The 15,720-nt window shown below is 36.0% G+C and overlaps 1 protein-coding gene across 4 annotated transcripts; it reads left to right on the top strand.

The window, feature by feature from the left end:
- Positions 1-9,887: 9,887 nt before the first annotated feature.
- LOC113354560 (F-box/kelch-repeat protein At1g57790-like) lies at positions 9,888-12,792 on the top strand. 4 transcript variants are annotated; one of them, XM_026597854.1, is made up of 2 exons: positions 9,888-10,316; positions 10,763-12,792. In XM_026597854.1, the coding sequence occupies exon 2, from the start codon at positions 11,537-11,539 to the stop codon at positions 12,545-12,547; it is 1,011 nt and encodes a 336-aa protein (XP_026453639.1). In that variant the 5' UTR covers positions 9,888-10,316; positions 10,763-11,536; the 3' UTR covers positions 12,548-12,792. The 4 variants fall into 2 exon arrangements, with proteins under 4 accessions (XP_026453639.1, XP_026453641.1, XP_026453640.1 ...); XM_026597855.1 differs by having other exon boundaries at positions 10,766-12,792.
- The last annotated feature ends 2,928 nt before the right edge of the window (positions 12,793-15,720 follow it).

The following is a 15,720-nucleotide window of genomic DNA, read 5'->3' on the forward strand; positions in this document are numbered from 1 at the left end:
TAACAAAACTTCTGGTGTCTGTGTTATTTGTTTTCCGCATTATATTTTGTTATATAATAGAAATATCACAGGTTGTGCGTTGAATCAATCAAGTTAATTTCTCTTGTATTTAATTAGACTCGCAAATTTCTATTTGGTTGAGTAAGTATTGAATCGAGAAATTGAGATATAACTCTTTGATATACTTTTCATTACGATTGAGTCTGAATGTCTAGTTGATTCTCTTAAAAGTATATTGGATTTAGTCCATACAGATTGCATGCTAAGCGAATTATTGGGTGAGGTTGTTGTACCCTCACTTTTCATATTCCGCACCAGCTGACTAGCAGCATCACAACAAGACAATTTAATAAAAAATCAGACAACCAAAAATATATAGTACATATAAAAATACAAGGAAAAGAGGTGTTAGAGCACTGCTCGGTCGAACTCGTAGTTTTTGCTATCTCAAGCTTGTTGTCAAATTCAGTTGCACAAAACTATATTTTGATTTCTAGCCTACATATTGTTAGGTCTCGAACTAGGATAAAAGTGTGTAGTTGAGTTTCAGACATTAGATTCACTTATTAAAGACGGAGAACAACCGAAGACATTTGGAGAACTTCATCAAGAAAAGGTATGTGAAGAATGAACCAACCTATTTATCACATGTTCGCCTTTCCATCTTTATGAAACAAAGTCGTATTACTTAGCGACTTTAAACATTGTATAAACTTGATGAATATATCTCAAAAATATGATTCAAAGCAATAGTCATTCATATACTTGGAGAATTTAGTTTAAGAACAATTTATTGTTTATGAGCTAAGTAATGATTCAAGTTGATCATTCGAGAATAGTCCGAGCGGTGATATTTGTCATTAATGTCATTTGGGAATGTTTCAAATTGATTAAGAGAGAGTAATATAACTAGTTGAATCTGGATACAGAAACCGTACATGTACCGAGGTAACTATATTAGTTCTGGATAAGTGGTACGCGTACTAGTGTAGCTCCATCTCGGCAACGACTTTAGGTACACGTACCCAGTATGCATACCTAAATGGTTTTTTATTGAATTGGCTTTGTGGTACGCGTACCTAGTAAGCATACCAAAACAGTCTGAGCTCGAAAACTGACTTACGGTACACTTACCCAGTATGCGTACCAAAATAGCATATCCAAAATATCGCCTTAAGGATACACATACCAAGAACACGTACCATGGTGGTGATAGTTCACGAATTGGGTTGGTACACATATCTGGTATGCATACCATCCCTGCTGAATATTTTCAAATGCATTTAAACTATTTTCTACGATATGTTTGGCATTTCATTAACTTTCTAAAAACACCTCTAAGACATATTTGATCACCTAATCACTTATGATTATGGTTCAAGATTAGTCTAAAGTGTTAAATAAATATGGCTAAGCTTATCGTTCAAATGGTTAACCAACTATGAACTATTATTATACACGGATCGATTCCGACTGTCCATACTGTGTATATTCTACTATGTGAATTCAAGTGGAATTTCTCATATGCTTACGTGAAACCCTAACTAGAGTTTCATTTGAACAAATAAAGTGTTTGCTTGATTACCAAGCTACCTTAGCTTGAATCTTAAGAAACCTTCGATCTTGAAAGTCTTTAAATAGAGAGACTCCAACAACTGGAAACTTTAATTCCTGACAGGTTTGTGTCTCCTAGTTTTATGCTAGAGTCATCCTATATTAACTTACATGAGTTTACTCAATAAATACATTTGTAGATTTGTAGAGATTTAAAAAGAGTCATGAAAGTTAATAACTTTGCGAGAATTATACAGAATTGAGCGAAGTTTTTCGGAGTTACGCAGAGTTGTCTAATGTCTTGCAGACATTTTTAGAGTCATGAAGAGTTATAAAAACAAATGTATTTATTGTAGCTTATTTATTACGGTAACTTCAACTAAATTAAAATTAATTATTACTACTTTATATATATAACTTATTTCTTTTGTTCAATAAAATACAATAAATTAAAATAATTATTATCATACATATGTACATAATAATTAAAATTAAAAAATGTTTAATTTTTTAATTAAAATAATTAATCATATCATATAATTTATACTCATCTATAATACGGGGAGTTTTATAGTTTTTGTATTCATAAAATAAAACAAAAGAGGGTAAGAAACATCTTTATAAAAATATTGGAAGTCTTCCAAAATATGTACAAATATATACACAAAAGTTATTCAAAGTCTTGAAAACAGGTAAGTATGCAAAGTCTTTGAATTTTTAAGTTTACAACGAGTAACACAAACTTTAGAAGACCTTTTGACAATCTACAACGAGTAACATAAACTTTGAAAGAGATTTTAAAAGTAAACAACCAATAACACAATACTTTGTAAATCCATTAAACTCTTTGGAAATCAATAAAAGTATTTATTGAGTAAACCCCTATTAAGTTTCCTCTGTGAAACATAATTAGGTTAACGACTTAAAGACTTCACTTAGGGATTCCTGAAGCCAGGTTGGACTATCTTTACCTTCATAGTTAGTATATCTTGATCTTGCTTTTCTGTTATCGAGGTTTTCGTAATCTCTTTAAGGCAAATTAAATAATAATCACAAAGTTTCTTCGTCCCAGACTTTGTAATTCCTCAAGAGATAGATAGATGATAATATTTTTTTATTGAATTCGTCTAAGATTTTTCTTGTGAGGTGAATAATAATTTAGGATGCTCTTCGGGAGTGTAAGTTCCGAATTTTGGGGTTTGCTGGCCCTGCTATTGCAAACATATTTCCTCACCTTGATCTCATGATATAAAAAGGAATTCATATAGACTTATCTGTTAGAGGAAGATTTGTATCAAAAGTCTTCACTTTGGTTGAAACAACTTTTAGGCTGTAAAGGACGTAAGCTACGAGAATTAATTGCGTAGAATGTTACGAGATTCAAGAGACGTTAAGAGCGAAACTATAATTGAATCGCTTGGAGGGTGGTTTCGGTCTCAACTACATTCCAATATGAAGTTATGATAGTACGCTAGTGTCTGTAGCAGTTTAATACAGTTTGTTGTTCAAATCTGGATGAGGTCCCGGAGTTTTTCTTTAGTTGCAGTTTTCTCGTTAACAAAACTTCTGGTATCTTTTGTGTTTCTTTTTTCACATTATATTGTTTATTTTTATAATAAAATTATCACAAGTAGTACGTAATTAATTGTAATAAATACATCCATCTTGATTGTGATCTATTGTAAGAACTTGTTGTTGTGGAATTCGTATCTTGAAAGATAGATAACAAGTTTTATACTTGGTAGAGTTCCGATCCGGTTATATAGAGAATACTCGATTGAACTTGGATTTGATTTGTGGAATCGTCCAAGTATTCTCACGGTTTAATCAGGTTCACGAACTTCTTGTTTAGAACTTTCTGACTGTGAGAGAAAGAGATATAAACTCTTTATACAATTTTATTCAAGGATCATTAAGTTGGTTTACTTGGGACTGTATTAAGTTTTGTCCATATTGTATGTTGCTGAACGAAGAAGTTGGTGGTGTATGATCATGAGACAAATTTCATATCACAACAAAAATTTGGATCAAGCATAAGGGTCAGACCGTTAAATTGAAGACTTCATGTCCTCTACCTTTTCTTATGACAAAAATGTAAGTATCGAACAATCATGAAACTTAAATTTAATTGGAAAAATATTTTTCTCGTGTACTCGAGTATTCTAGAAGCATCATAACTAACAATTATTAGGAAATATGAATAGGTCTTAACCAATTTACTTAATTCAATTTCACTTACCACATCAAGGAATCTCGTGACCCCGCGATTAATTGATTAAAAATGATCATACAAACCACTAGCACCTCGGTTTCCGGGGTTCCCCGTTTCTAAAACGAACATTATGAAAATGTTCAGCCAAAAAGATGTGTCCGACATGCATCTAGATCAAAAGTGCTGAAATAACGTGCGAATAAAATATTTTACAATTTTCCCACTTAAAAAATATCTAGTCTTAACCAAATTTTTTTCCTAACGATATAAATACATCGATTTTTTATTAGCAAGAAGTTTGTTGCTGACATAATTCAAGCTTAGATAAATCATCCTTAGATGATTTTACCATCGTATTATCGTGACTTCGGCTATTACAACATCACTGATATGTCATGATATTGATGAACTAAGAGCAACTCCAATGGTCCATATCAAATTTGATTACTTTCCAGGCCAGGTAGATAGACAAACTTAATCGAGAAAGGTTTTTCGAAGCGAAATAAGACTACCAGACCAATTAAGCCGAGTCTAGGCCTAATGTGGTCCAATCGTTCCTTATTGATCTGGCAACGGTCGGATTTCTAACGTCTATTTCCCCCTATAAGTATTCAATGCATTCAAACTTTCAACTCGTACCAAAATTCAATCTCCTCTTGAATTTTTTCTATTATAAATCTTTTTCCTTCATGTCTCATAAGGAAATGTCTCTTTTCTGTGAATCCAAACTTTAGGCTGCTTTAAATAAGATATGTAGTAACTTTAAAAAAAAATGAAAATGGTAAAAGGGAAAGAGCTCTGCAAGTTTTAGAAGTTAATCCAGGAAAATTCGTTGTTAAAAGGAAAAAAAAAGGCTTCTGTTTTGAAAGTTGACTCCCAAAGTTTCGAAAACAAAGGAGAAACAGTTTGCAGTCGAGTTGAATATAAGTTACGTCAAGTGAAGAAAACCAGGAGGCCAAAGATTGTATTACATTTTTATTGATGTAATTATTTAAGTTCTTATTATTGTCTAAGTTTATATCTTGTAAAAGACGTTGCAGTAATATTAATGGATGGAAATATTTAGACCTTAAATTAGACTTCCATTTTAGATTAAGTGATACTTGTTACATGTAGACTTACATGTATAGTAACTTGATTTCATAACGATAACAATAACATCAAACATTCAAAATGCTCCAATTCTCTTCCGTTTTCTTCAATAAATTAGGATTGAGCCATGGTTTTCTGAAAAATAGATAAACAACAAATTCAGTTAATATGATTTTAATTAAATTATGATGCAATTACTCAATGAGGACAAAGGTGTTAAGATACTCACCAGTTCTTCGTTGAACAATCCAGAATTATCATGGTGAACCATCCATAAAACTTTGTATAACGTTTGACATCCTTACCGATGAATGAAAATCTTAGTTTTATGATCTTGTTGTTTCTTAAATATTCATTTCACAGCCATATAAACCTTTGCAACACTATTTCCTAGAAATAATCACTGGTCATATTTCTCGATACAATATGTATTGAACATCGGATAAGAGTAACATCTTCTTCCATAATAAAGACAAGGAGAGCCCTTCGGGTGCAGAAAAGATGTTATTGAGATGGACCAAATCTAAGGATATTGAAACAAGCTTCATAAGTAAAAAGTTTGGCGTGAGTTTCCTCCCACTCGTCCAGAGTTATTTGGATCACTTTAGCTTCAGTTACAACGTTAAATTTTTCTCTATCAATTTTCCTTACCACGTCAAAGCATAGCGTGACCTCGCGATTAATTGATTAAAAACGATCATAAAAACCATCAGCATCTCGGCCTCCAGGGTTCCTTGTTTCTGAAACTAATATTGTAAAAATGTTTAGCCAAAAATACGTGTTCGACATGTCTTGATCGCGCATAACATTTTTTACCCAATAAAAAACGTAGGTTTTGCATATAGGTAAATCCCCCTTTTTTTAGTATATTTAGGACCACGAATTTTAACAGACATTTTTTTGAGAATTTTTGGTATAGAAGGTTGAGAATGAAAGATTAAGATAGAGAAGGTGTGGTTTTGGAGTTGAAATCGTTTGAATTTTATAGGGATTCGAATTAGAGTCATTGGATTGGACTTGCCAATGCCGCCTCAACCAAAGCCGATTGGCTCAATGTGAGATGAGATAACGACTTATTATATGAGTCATACTTTTTCTTATATAAATGATAAACTGTAACCAATATTTTCCAAACCCAACAAAAAACATTCGGAAACGTTCTCAACCAACAACACCATGTTTTCTTAAAGCAAAGAAAAACAAATACTATGTGTGGAAACAAAAGAGGTTTGTCCATTATGTTTCATGGATGACCATAGTCTGATGTAATGTCCCTGGTTAAATTCTAAGAGTCTACAAGTTGGTTTTTCATCCAAAAAAAGGTCGTCGAATCACAACTAGAAAATCTCAGGTATTTGCAATGTCAAGATCCTTATTGTCATGAAGAACCACGAATGTTAGATGATGTTATGATGGAGCAAGAATATGAAAAGGTAGCAGAATCGTGGAAAAACTTGGAACTTAATACAGGTTGAAGAAGCCACAACACGACTATTGCGGAGAAACAACATCTGGAAAAACTTAAAGCTTAAAGTAAGGTTGAAGAATCCACAACCCGACCACCGCAGAGAAGTAGAATTTACAATATACAAAGAGTATTTGGAACAACTCCCTCCACTTATCATTCCATTTGTTTTGTCAACCGACGAGGTTGATGGGGATAGAAATTGTGGGTTTCACGTTGCTACAGAACAAATGGGTTACTTTAGAGAGGCGGATATCGAAGATGTCACCCAATGCCAATATTTAAGAAATAAGATGGCGGTACAACTAGTGAAGGACAAGGGTTTTTATATGGAGATGATGAGGCGAGTAGATAGATACGACAAAGAACAAGAGTTCAAGGACTTAGTTGCGCGTGTGAAGTGTCGAAAGGGATTGAAGACAATCGGATCCAAGTATTGGATGACAATGCCTAAATTTGGATATCTCCTAGCGGACGTTTTGAAAAACATAAGTTGTGCAAATTGCTAAAGATTTTTCCAGAGAAAATCTAGGACATCAAACTTTGGTAGCCATTTTTTTTTGAGTTTGGAAGATTTTGGATTGAAAAATGAAGTTTGTAGTGGAATTATAGGCGAAGAAAGTGTGATTCTGAAGTTGAATCAATTTAGTTTGTAGGAAGGGGATTGATAGCCGTTGGATGGACTAGCCGTAGTCGGCTTAGTGTGCACCGACTGGGTCAACATGGGACAATCATCATTTTCGTTTAAACCGAGTCTGAGCTCAATGCGAGTTGGTAGATCCTTATTGATCCGCTCTTCTCAGATTGATTCAATCGACATAACCAAAGACGCGATTTTATGGTTTGTCCATCCATTTTACTCGTTCGTCCGTCCATGTCATAGACGTAGGTTACTCGTGGTGTGCACTCCAGCAAGACTCCTATAATCTACTAAAATCTATTCGGAATTGCCAAATTAACCGGCGTCATTTTTGTTGGGTGTCGGAAACAACTCCACTCTCTAAGTACTAAAATCCTCTAATTCCTTGGTCAAGACCCTAGCAAACTCTCTCTTTTTGAAGTCCTCGATATGTTTGATTGATTTTAAAGCCAAAAGAAGAAAGGGCAGCATTAGAATCATCGAATGCAGCAGCACTTTGGGTTGTTTTCCGTTTGGTGGTAAAGGTGCAAAATTGCAAATAATACAACTTGTAGAAAATTCAGACCTGGGTTTGAGTAGATAATGCAAGTATATGAGGTTGGTGAGTTATTCTATTGAAGTAGAAGATGCAGGTAGTAGAAAATGGACATGGTGTATCGACTTGAAAGCAAATTTTCTTAACCCCATGGACATTGACATCGTTTAGTGTGCAAAGCAAATCGAGAGATGATGCCTGTAGCAAAGCCGCATTTTTCATCTCCATGGATGGTGTTCAGAATTTCTGGTAGGTGCTACAATTGAAATCTCTATCCCCTGCATTATAATGGAGAACAGAATTGGTATGATTTGACTTTGATGAAATCGTACCCGCAGTTGTGGAGAACTCCGGTTTTTGTATGGGTCTTCAATTGAGCATGTTACTAAGGAAATTGTTGATTCAAGGGGATGAAACTTGCAAAATTATAGCAATTTCTGGTGAGTGCTATAATTGGAATCTCTATCCCTTGCATTAGAAGGGAGAACAGAATTTTGGATGCTTTTGACTTTGATGAAATCGTACCCACCGTTATGGAAAACATCGATTTTTGTATGGGTCTTCAATTGAGTATGTTATGAGGGAAATTCGAGAACTTGTTAATGACTTGTATCAAGTATGTCTTGGTGGAATTTGAAGAAGATCTTTTGTTAGTGAAACTAGGATGCTTTGGTATGTCAGTTCAATTGGATTCATCCTAAATGGTATGGGTCAAAGTAGAAAGTTTGGGGAAGAATATGTTGTTCGCTACCGACATCACTTGCTTCTCAGTTCTCAGCTATTGCTCCAAATATTGGAGATGAAGAGCAAGATGTTACCACTCCTTTGATAATGACATTCTGCTAAGACTATGTATGGCATGAAGGATTGGCCTTCAAACTGCACCTTGCTGGATTCAACCAAATTGGTCGAAGTACACTCTTCAAGAGCTTGGCTTGCTGGAGTCTCCTTCGAAAAACAGTACTAGTACTATTTTCTTTCTTAATCTCTTAAGCTATAGTTTATTTTCCTCTGGAATTTGTGCTCCAACTTTTACGGCTCAATCCTTGAGAACGTATTTACCTGTTCGGTATTTATCTAGAAGCTATAACTTTTTCCCTATGTTGGTTGGTCTGAAATAAACTTGCCATGATATCCCTATTTCATAATGTCAATCTTTCTTTCACTGAGTCATTGCAAATTTTAATAATCTTTACATTCCAAATTTTGCTATTACCTCCCTGCAACAGACACACTGCAAGTTCAATTTAAGCTATCTCCTCTGGAACACAAATTCTTAATATAAGGATGCAAGTCAGGGTCCTGTTTTGAACGTCAGTTTGCCCTTGGTTTTGTGCTTGGGATTTACTGCTTGTTCCTATCTTTTTTTGTTGCAACAAAACCACATGGAAAGTGCTTTGACGGTTCAGAAAGTATTTTACTTGTTAACTGTTTATCTAGAAATTCTAGCTCTGTCATATTTCCAATTATTTTTGTTTGGCTAAGATACATTCTAAATTCTGCTTGCGAGCTACCATGAAGACATGTTTCACCTGTCATTGGTTGTGAATGTGGGAGAGACAAAAGCTCTATCTTAAGCATTTTGAGCCATAGTTTGTAAGTTTGTACTTGGCTCAGCGAAACTCATGAGAGTAGACAGGAATCGACTATCATACAGTTAAATACTGCTTAGCAGCTGACTTTGTATCCAGGAGGGCAGTTGGGACCTCCTATCAATTTTGAGCCCCAATCCTGTTACTAGCTAGATTTGTGTGTCTTTGCTGAGATTGTGGAATTAAAAATGCAGTGACTCTGTACTACATTTTTTTGAGGTACATGAATTAAGAAACTAGCTAGTTGCTCGGTTCTTTTCTTGTTCACCTGAAGCTCATAACCTTCATGGTTAAGATTTAAAGCTCCACATCCAGTGCCATGGCATCTTTAACTCCATGGCTGCTAATTAAGAAGCAGTCTGGAGATGTCTGTTCCCATCTGCAGGTCATGGTAGCTGGAGTTGTAAAAGTTGCAAGGAAACCCGAACTTTGAGCTATTAGCTCCCTGCAGCGGACACACTGCGGGTGTTCAATTTAAGTTATGTGTCCCTCTGGAACACCAAGTCTTAACACATGGATGCAAGTCAGGGTCCTTCTTTGAATGTGAGTTTTCCCTTTATTTTGTGCTTCTTTGTGGATCTTTGTAATGCATGGGATTTACAGCTTGTTCCTCTCTTTTTTTGTTGCAGTAAAGCACTTCCCCTGTGCTTTGTATGCTCAGCTTAATGGATTTGCTGAATTTGCACACAGTAAACCAGCCCAATATTTGTGGGGTGCAAATAGGAAAGATATCTTGGTTTCTTGAAAAGAGGGATCTGTTTAGGCCTCTGTTTATGTGTCTCCAACCTCCAAAAGGAAACCCTAAAGCATGCTTCACAAATTACTTACAGAGATACACATTTTGATCTGGATTCTGGTTTTTAGTTTCAATTCTCTTCCATGGATTAACAAATTGCAGCATATAAAAAATAAAAAATAAAAAATAAAAAATCCTCCCCTTAATTTTATCAGTCTTTGTTTTAGCTTCAGTGTTATAAGTTTTCAGAAGTTACTTGGAAAATTCAATAATGGCAATGCCTCTTTTTAGAATTTGAGTGCAAAACAGAAACCTGCTAGATCAAGGAATCAGGAAGCTGGTCCGTCCTTATAAAAACACAAACTGTTTCTTACTTTCTCATTATCAATCTCTCCTTATCTCTCTCTACACAGCTCTGCCATGGAGGAAAAAGCTGCATCAGGATCACCAAAGGCAACTGTACCTTGGCTTGTGCTTCCATTTGGTGAAGGTAAGAAAAATCATGCTTTATATAATGTTTGTGAACCCAATTACACAACCAGTAGAAAACTCATACCTGAGCTGAGTAGGAAACATTTTTGGCAGAAACATTCTCATCAAGGTTGGTTAATTATTCTATGTGATGTGAAAGATGATGATATTGATCAGTCTTCAAAGTTCCCAAAGTGGAATTTCTGGGATCCATTAAAATTTGTAACCATTAAGTTATTTGGTCTACTCTTTGATTGTGATTTAAGTCAATTCCTAATTGGAAATATGGGGACTGTTTTTTGTGGAATCCTGTAACATTAGAGACAATTCAATTACCGAGTCTACTAGAATGGATTAGTAAACCGGATGAATATCATCCAGTTGACTGTGTTTTGTCATCTCCTCCTTGCATTTTTTATGATAGTGATGGTGAAGATCCAATTGTTCTTTTTCTTTTTCGCATAGAAGATACAAGGTGGGATCATGTCTTCTTATTTTGCCATCCTGGAGACAAAAACTGGAGGACCCAATTGTATTCTCAAGATACTATGTTCGAAGCTGAGTCTCTCCATTGCTTTAAAGGTAAGTTGTATGTTATTGGTTTTAATGAGCAACAACTAGAGATTGAACAACAGCAGCAGCTTGGCATTGATGATGACAATGTGACGCTTTCCGTCAAGCCATTCAATGTAAGCTTGTGCGCTTCGTTTTCATTTCAAGGAGCAAGGGACACTTCTTGGGGTCTAACATATTGTGTGGAATGCTCTGACGAACTCTTTAAGATCATCATGTTTATTAATGAAAGGGGATTTGAGAAGGTAGTAATCTCAATATGTATTACCAGGTTGGATTTTTCTTCGATGGAGTGGAAAGTGGTAAATAATCTTGGTGATCATGTTCTGTTTATTGGGCAACACACCAGAGTTTGTTGCTCAGCTGTTGAGTTGGGACTTTCCAGGGGCTGTTTGTATTACACTCTTCCTGAAGATCAGAGGTTGTACAAATTTGAAGTAGAAAGCGCGGGTGACTCTGTTATTTTGCCGTGCCAGATTGGATTATGTTGCCTGCTGGACTTGGAAGAAAGGAAGTTGGGTTGGGTGCTGATGAAAAAGACCAAGATTACATTTTAAAGACCTGGCGAAGGAAAACAGATATAAATTATTTTAATGAGGAGGATGAGAATGAGACTCAGTCCGAAAATTGGAAGAAAGAAAACCTTGGGGTATTCTGAATGAGGACATGGTGGAGTTGATTGCAGATTATCTCCATCCACTTGATTATGTGCATTTTCGTTCAGTCTGCAAAGCAAATCGAGAGATAATGCCTGTGGTAAAGCCTACTTTCACTTCTGCAACTCAAATCATAGAAACGACATGTTTATCTCCGTGGCTAGTGTTCTCTAGAGATGACAACTTCACCGTCTACAATTTTGTAAACCCAGTACATAATGAGAACTACCTCATGAAATTCCCGGAATTGCTACTTGGAGCTACAATTCGTTATCAAAAGGGCGGTTGGCTACTACTGTCGAGAGAGGAAGAATTATCTTTCTACAATCCCTTCACAAGAGAGACCATGGATCTTCCAGATTTTCCTGGGCGTTATCACATGTCAGACATCTCTTTATCCTCTTTACCTACTTCTTCAGACTGTATAATATTTGCTATTGAGCGCAGTCATTATGGAATCTCTATCTTCTGCATTAGAAGGGGAAAACAAGAATGCGATGAATTTGAGTTTGATAATGCTTGTACAGAAAAATTCCCGGCAATACTTAATACTCCAGTTTTGTTTAACGGGGTCTTCTATTCCGTAGGTTATGACGGAACTGTAGGACAATTTAATTTAGGGGATGGTACCTGGAAACCTCTTGAGAAACCCGGTAAACAATTTAATGACTCGTACCCAAGTTACCTGGTGGAGTTCGGAGAAGATCTGTTGTTAGTGAAACTAGGATATCTAGAAATGCCGGTTAGAATCTTTAGATTGGATTTCTCTGACATGGAATGGGTTAAATTTGAAAGTCTGGGAAGGTATATGTTGTTCGTCAGCGACATCACTTGTTTCTCAGCAGTTGCTCCAGTTAGTCGGATGGAGAACAAAGTATATTTCCCTAGATTATGTATGAATGGTGAAGGGGTTTTATTCTATTCACTTAAAACAGGTAGTTATCAGTCTTTCGGGACACAGCATTTTGCTAAGAACTTTTGTGGCACAGAGGGCTGGCTTGGAAACTGCACTTGGATTTGAACCCAATTGGGCAAAGTCCACTCCTCAAGAGCTTGACTGGTTCAACCCTTTGTCTGTAACATGAAGTTAAATTTCTTTTAAAATCTTCACTGTTATCCTTTACACCTTCAGTTTCTTTTAAAATAGAGACACTGTTGGTGATCTATATCATGTAACATGTTCATGGCTGAATAGCTGTTAATTTATGTAATCTTGACGATAATCCCTGCTAATGTTTAACATTTGAACTGCTATCTTTGTAAAAATAATTCTGATTTGTGTATCATGAGGGTAGTAACTTTTCTATGATCTGTGCAATTTACCTTATTCATGGAATTTTACCCGGCATGGTAGGTGATGCTAGGAGTTACCAGATAAAGAAAGAAAAAAGAAACAGGTTGCTTTGGACTGCTGCTTGTAATAAGAAGGTTAACAAGTGAGGCAATTTTACTGAAAACGAACGTAACATGGGTTGGGGGTGGGGGGGGGGGGTGGGGGGGTGAACAATGTGCTTGAGACTCAAACTTCATATTCCACTTCAAGTGTTAGTCCATGATTCCACGAATAATTTGTATCTTCCATGGAAAATAAATGCTCTTTCTATTTTTGGAAAACAAATACTCTCACTTTTTCATTTTAGACTAAAAATAAACGAAATTAAAAATGTGAAAGTATATCCTCTCTGTTCACCTCTTTACAAATCCAAATCCTATATTTGATCCACGTGGGGTTCACCATTCCTAAGCGCGAGGTTTTAGATTGTAGGAAGGTCACTAATAGGAGGTGACTGACATCACATTACATGCGTCACATACATCACACCACCTCCAGAATTTCCCTTGTATTTGTTTTTTCCGGATATGGGTTACTGGGCTGGGTTATTCTCTGACGAAGCCTGCATTGCTTATTTTGGGTTACTGGATACAGAATCTAGTAGTCTGTATAACCAGTACTATACACCCATAATTGGAAAATCCAATGAACTCATTTAATCTACGGCCGGTAGTTATCCGTCTGGATCTTTCTAAATTTAGGGTTATTCTAATTCAAGATTGACTTCCCTTCTCATAACAGCCTCCTCCTGCACACAAAATCTCTAGAGATTGGCACACTAGAAAAATTTCTATCAAACAACATTCTCCATAGATTTACAGCATCTTGCACACCATAAATCTTATGGGTTTTTTTCTATCCAAAAAAAAAAAGAAAAAAAACTCTCTGTAGAGATTCATCTCCTTCTCCATTGCAACAACAACCTTCTCAATGTTTTGTCTCTAGGAGAATTCAACTGGGGAGTGGGGAATAACTTGAATTGTTCTGATCAAAACAAAAACAAAAAAGGACTTGAATTGAAACAAGAAGATTCTTACTCTAATAGTACTTCCCCTAATCAACCACCTCAAGCTGGCAATTTATGTTACATCCCCACAGTACTTGAGACAACCATTCAGAAATATGGATCTGGTGCAAAGAAATTATTCTTGGCAAAAAAATCCTGATTTGAAGAACAATTCAGCTTTTTTGGCTGATTTTTTTTTTGATCGGCAAAACTATAATAGTATATTAGAATAAAAGAATAAGAGTGATTACAAGTTGCTGGGCATACCAGCCATGCAACCAAAAGAAAAGAAAGGAAAACCAAGATGTTAGAGACAACAAAAAATCAAAACAAGGTCCTAACAACCGCAAACAACAGGGAAGCTCTACTTTCGCATCAGATCAGCCCATTTGAATACCAAATCCTGAAATCTAAAACCTCTAAGAGGTTTTATTGGAATTGACCAATACAACAAAACGGCTTTGATATCCAAAATAATCCTCTCTTGGTCTTTTGCTATACCATTGAAACATCTATTGTTTTGCTCCTTCCAAAGTATCCAGTAGATTGCATATGGAAGCAGCTCTCACATGTGATTTCCAGCCATCGAGAAATTCCGGGTTTTTATCTCGTCGAAGGCATGTATGATATCATACCTTTGTACTCCCAGCACCCCAAATTCTGAAAAGAAATGGTTCCAAATTGGCTGAGTAATTCGGCAATGTAAGAATAAAGGATTGATTGTTTCTGTATCGGCTTTGCACAAGTAACACCTGTTGGCTAATTTCCTTCCTCTTTGTTGAAGAACATCTTGAGTAAGTATGGAATTATGGTGTACCAGCCATACAAAAAAGGAAATTTTTGTTGGTACATTAGAATTCCAAACTGCCTCTTTAGGAAAAATGATAGCTTCTTGTTCCCTAGCCAACAACTGCTCATAGCAAAATTTTACTGTGAACCGTCCATCCTTCTCCCATTTCCAACTTCTTGCGTCGTCTTCATTGCTAATTGTGGCAGCTTCTAGCAACACAGAAATTGCAGTAGCTTCTTCAATTTTTAAATCAGTTAGTCATCTTCTCAGATCGAGGTTCCACACTACCCTCCCTTCTGGGTCTATATGATAATATTCAATCACAAAGTTATTTTTCTTCCGGGACACTTCGAAAAGATTAGGAAAAAGAGTTTTTAAGGTCTCTTCCCCCACCCAATTATCCAACCAAAATCTAACCTTATCCCCTTTCCCCACTTTGTACTGAATCCCACTTCTAAAAATCAATCCTATTTGCTATCCCTCTCCAGACACCCCTCCCATATGTCATCTTAGTCCCTACGGCATCCCATCCGTTCTTGTCCACACCATATTTTTGAGCCACCATTATCCACCAAGAAGCTCTTGTTTCTGTTGAGAATCTCCATAACCATTTGCACAACAATGCATCATTTAACAATTTGAAATTCCTAATCCCCAATCCCCCATGCTCCTTATCCGTACAAATTGAATCCCAAGCAACCAAAGCAATCTTCTTGATGACAGCACCGTTTCCCCACAGAAAATTGCGCATAAGACTATTCAATTTCTTTGCCACCGAAGCTGGCATTGAGAACAACGACATCATGTAAATAGCCAATGTACGTAGAACATTCTGTATTAGCACTAATCTTCCTCCTTACGTGAGATAAACCCTTACTCAACCTTGTAACATCTTCTCAGTTCTCTCTATAATGGGATCCCAATGGATCTTACTTCTATAGGGAGACCCAGCTGGCATGCCTAAATAAGAGAAAGGAAGTTGTTCCCGCATACACCCCATAGTTGTGGATATTGAAAGGTAAATATTTTTCTTACCATGATGTTAAATATTTTCGTTACCATGGT

This window comes from Papaver somniferum, chromosome 2 (assembly GCF_003573695.1).
Source record: "Papaver somniferum cultivar HN1 chromosome 2, ASM357369v1, whole genome shotgun sequence".
NCBI lineage: Eukaryota > Viridiplantae > Streptophyta > Magnoliopsida > Ranunculales > Papaveraceae > Papaver > Papaver somniferum.